The sequence below is a fragment of the Garra rufa genome, chromosome 11 (genome assembly GCF_049309525.1).
Source record: "Garra rufa chromosome 11, GarRuf1.0, whole genome shotgun sequence".
Lineage (NCBI taxonomy): Eukaryota > Metazoa > Chordata > Actinopteri > Cypriniformes > Cyprinidae > Garra > Garra rufa.
Genome location: NC_133371.1, coordinates 12,195,934 through 12,199,237, shown reverse-complemented (window position 1 = coordinate 12,199,237; position 3,304 = coordinate 12,195,934). Strand labels below are relative to the sequence as shown.

The 3,304-nt window shown below is 47.6% G+C and overlaps 1 protein-coding gene across 1 annotated transcript; it reads left to right on the top strand.

Moving 5' to 3' along the window:
- The first annotated feature begins 634 nt into the window (after positions 1–634).
- On the top strand, positions 635–2,692 carry LOC141346215 (uncharacterized). The gene is made up of 2 exons (XM_073851120.1): positions 635–980; positions 1,176–2,692. Exons 1-2 carry the CDS (start codon positions 635–637, stop codon positions 2,690–2,692), a joined length of 1,863 nt encoding a protein of 620 aa, XP_073707221.1.
- Positions 2,693–3,304: the final 612 nt, after the last annotated feature.

Here is a 3,304-nt window from a genome sequence, read left to right as displayed (position 1 = left end):
TAAGTGATGGATGCATCTTTACAGTTTGACAACACACCGCACACTTGCAATATGTTGCAAAGATGAACTTGAGCTAGATGAATACATTTCAAGAAATAGTTCATCTATGAATGAAAATTATGTTTTTATATGCAACTTTTATTTCTGTGGAACAAAGATTTTTGTCGGAATGAGGTATTTTAAGAATTTGTTGTCACATTGCTGTCAAATTTATTGTTCTTTTCTTTGAAGATATATAATATGCCATTGTAAAAAGAAGTGCACTTAATTCTATTGAATATGCACTTATAGTGTACAGTGGGGAAAAAAATTATTTGATTCCCTGCTGATTTTGTACATTTGCCCACTGATAAAGAAATGATCAGTTTATAATTTTAGTGGTAGGTTTATTTTACCAGTGAGAGACAGAATAACAACAAAAAAGCATTTTAAAAAAAGTTATAAATTGATTTGTATTTTAAGTGATGTTTCATTAACAAATTTCAGGAGGAGCTCGCGCAGATAATTAACACGGCCAATTCATCATCAGCAATCACTCCCTATCCAATCACTCTCCCTATCCAATTACTACAGTCCCTTTAAATAACCAAGCAGTCCTACCTTCAGCTATCTCTGATTCCAGCATCGCTGCAAAATGTCCGAGACCGAAACGCCTCCCGAGGACTACTCCACGGACTCTGATAGTCCTGCCGTCGAGCCCACCAACGCTCCGCAGGACCCCACAAACGCTCCGCAGGACCCCACAATAGGGTGTTCCTGGGCTGTCGCAACATTTCATGCGCAGTTTGCCGCTCCTTTTCACACCCCACCCTCAGCCGCCCGTTCACCAACCCATCTAACCCCCCCCCGCCCTGAATCTTCTCAGCCCAAGTCCACGAGCTATGTCCCACGCCTCATGGACACCCCAGCCACTCCCTCTCTTCGCCGCCGCACACCTGCCTCCAACAGCCAGGTCTGCGCTGACTTTAACGCCGGCAGATGCACGAGACAGCACTGTCGCTTTATGCATGTATGCAATTTTTGCGGCGGTGCTCACGCCCGCCTAGTCTGCCCCGTTCAAAAGGCGGCGAATAAAAGCCAAAAGAAATATTTATCGTCTCCCGTGAACGTTTCTTGTTTGTCTGCAGAATTACTCCATCACCCTGACTCACATTTTACTGATTATGTTCTTTTAGGTATTACGCACGGCTTCCACCCTGGCATTCTAAGTCTCCCCTCCCAAAGCCTCGTCTGCCCAAATCTCAACTCTGCTGTCACCGAACCTGAAGTTGTCGACGACCTGATCAAAAAGGAAATCGAGTCCAGTTTCATGATCGGCCCCTTTCCCACCCCCCCCTTCCCCATTTTTCGAGTCAGCCCCATCGGCATAGCCACCAGGAAATTCTCAGGCAAAAAACGCCTTATAATTGATCTGTCATCTCCCCACAATTCCCCATTCCCAAGCATTAACAGCCTCATCCCGCTCGAAGAGTTCTCTCTTCATTACCACGACGTTGACCAAGCCATCACGCTGATTAAAAAGGCTGGTCGCGGCGCTTGGCTGGCCAAAGTCGACATTACTTCCGCCTTCAAAGTAATGCCCATCCACCCTGATTTCTGGCACTTATTTGGCATCCGCTGGAAAAACAAATTTTATTTCGCCGTCCGCCTCACGTTCGGCTGCAGAAGCAGCCCTAAAATTTTCGACACTTTGTCGGAGGCAATTTGCTGGATCCTCTCCAACAACTACAACATTCCCTATCTGATCCATCTCCTAGACGATTTTTTAATCATCTCGCCTGCAGACTCCGTCCCAGCCGCCCACCTCTTGACAACCCAAAAGCTGTTTTCTGAGCTTGGGGTTCCCCTCGCTAAGGAAAAAACAGAGGGCCCTGCCACTTCTATCGAATTTTTGGGTATCAATTTGGATTCCCAAAAATTCCAGGCCTCCCTTCCTAAGGAAAAAATTGACAGAACAATTCTGGTAGCCTCCACCCTGATAACCAGCTCTAGCTGTTCAAAACGCGAGCTGTTATCCGTCCTGGGCCATCTAAATTTTGCCATGCGCATCATCCCCCAAGGCCGCCCCTTCATCTCCCATCTCCTCTCCCTCGCTTCCTCTGCCCACGCCCTCGAGGACCGGATTTCCTTAACTGACTCGTGTCGCAACGAGCTCAGTTTATGGATCTCCTTCCTCAAGCAATGGAACGGCCTATCTTTCTTTTACACCAACCTGATATCTTCCCCTATCGATATCCAATTATACACAGACGCCGCCCCCTCCGTCGGCTTCGGAGGTTTTCTCCGAGGTCGCTGGTTCGCCTCCACATGGCCCCCCGAGCTGGCCCATTTGCCCCAGCAGCTATCGTCCTCTGTGCTTTTCGAGCTCTATCCGCTAGTGGTCGCTGCTTCCCTATGGGGAAAAGAGTGGTCCGCCACCAGCATTCTCGTTCACTGCGACAACGAAGCTACGGTGTACTGCATCAATAAGGGTCGTTCTCATTCCCCCGCCCTCATGCCTTTGCTAAGACGCTTGATTTGGATTTCGGCTGGTGACCAATTCATAATAACTGCTAAACACATCCCCGGTTCTAAGAACCAAATCGCTGACTCTCTTTCTCGCTTTGCTTTCCAGAAATTCAGATCGCTGGCTCCAGAGGCGGACCCGCTCCCAACTCCAGTTCCTCCCTATTCAGAACTGATATTCCCGTAAACCACCCCCAGAGACATCTCCTCGAAGCATCAATCAGCTCCATTCTTCAAGCTGTCTCCCCTAGGACCCTCCAATCCTACCTCACTGCATGGAAATGCTTTAAAAATTTCCACTATACATATAGCCTACCTTTCCCTGATTTTTCCCTGCTCACCATCACCTCCTTTATTTCCCACCTCAATTCCCATAAAAACCTCCAAGCTAGCTCCATCAAAGCATACCTTAGCGGTATTCAGTTTTTTCACAAACTGTTACACGGCTCGCCTTCCCCTCATATAGCTAATTCCCAGACCTCCCTTCTCATCAAAGGCATCCAAAAAACCCAGCCCAACCGCCCAGACCCCAGACAACCTATCACTCTAAATATTTTGACCAAATGCATCTCCTCCCTCCGCAAAGGCTACCATTCTGTCCACACTGCCCGCACACTGGACGCCATGTTCATCCTGGCTTTTTTCGGCTTCTTCAGATGCTCTGAGCTCGCCATTACATCCAGTTTTAACCCAGCCATTCACCCCACCATCTCCGATCTAGCAGTTCTAGACGGTGAAACCATCTCTTACTTCATTAAACAAAGTAAGACAGACCAAATAAAGAAGGGCCATTTCATTT

What these genes read in the sequence shown, in the direction of transcription:
- LOC141346215 (XM_073851120.1), top strand. Translation starts at nt 635, where the DNA reads ATGTCCGAGACCGAAACGCCTCCCGAGGACTACTCCACGGACTCTGAT. An exon ending in TGACTTTAACGCCGGCAGAT is followed by an intron (nt 981 to 1,175) that starts GCACGAGACAGC and finishes ATGTTCTTTTAG; the next exon opens with GTATTACGCACGGCTTCCAC.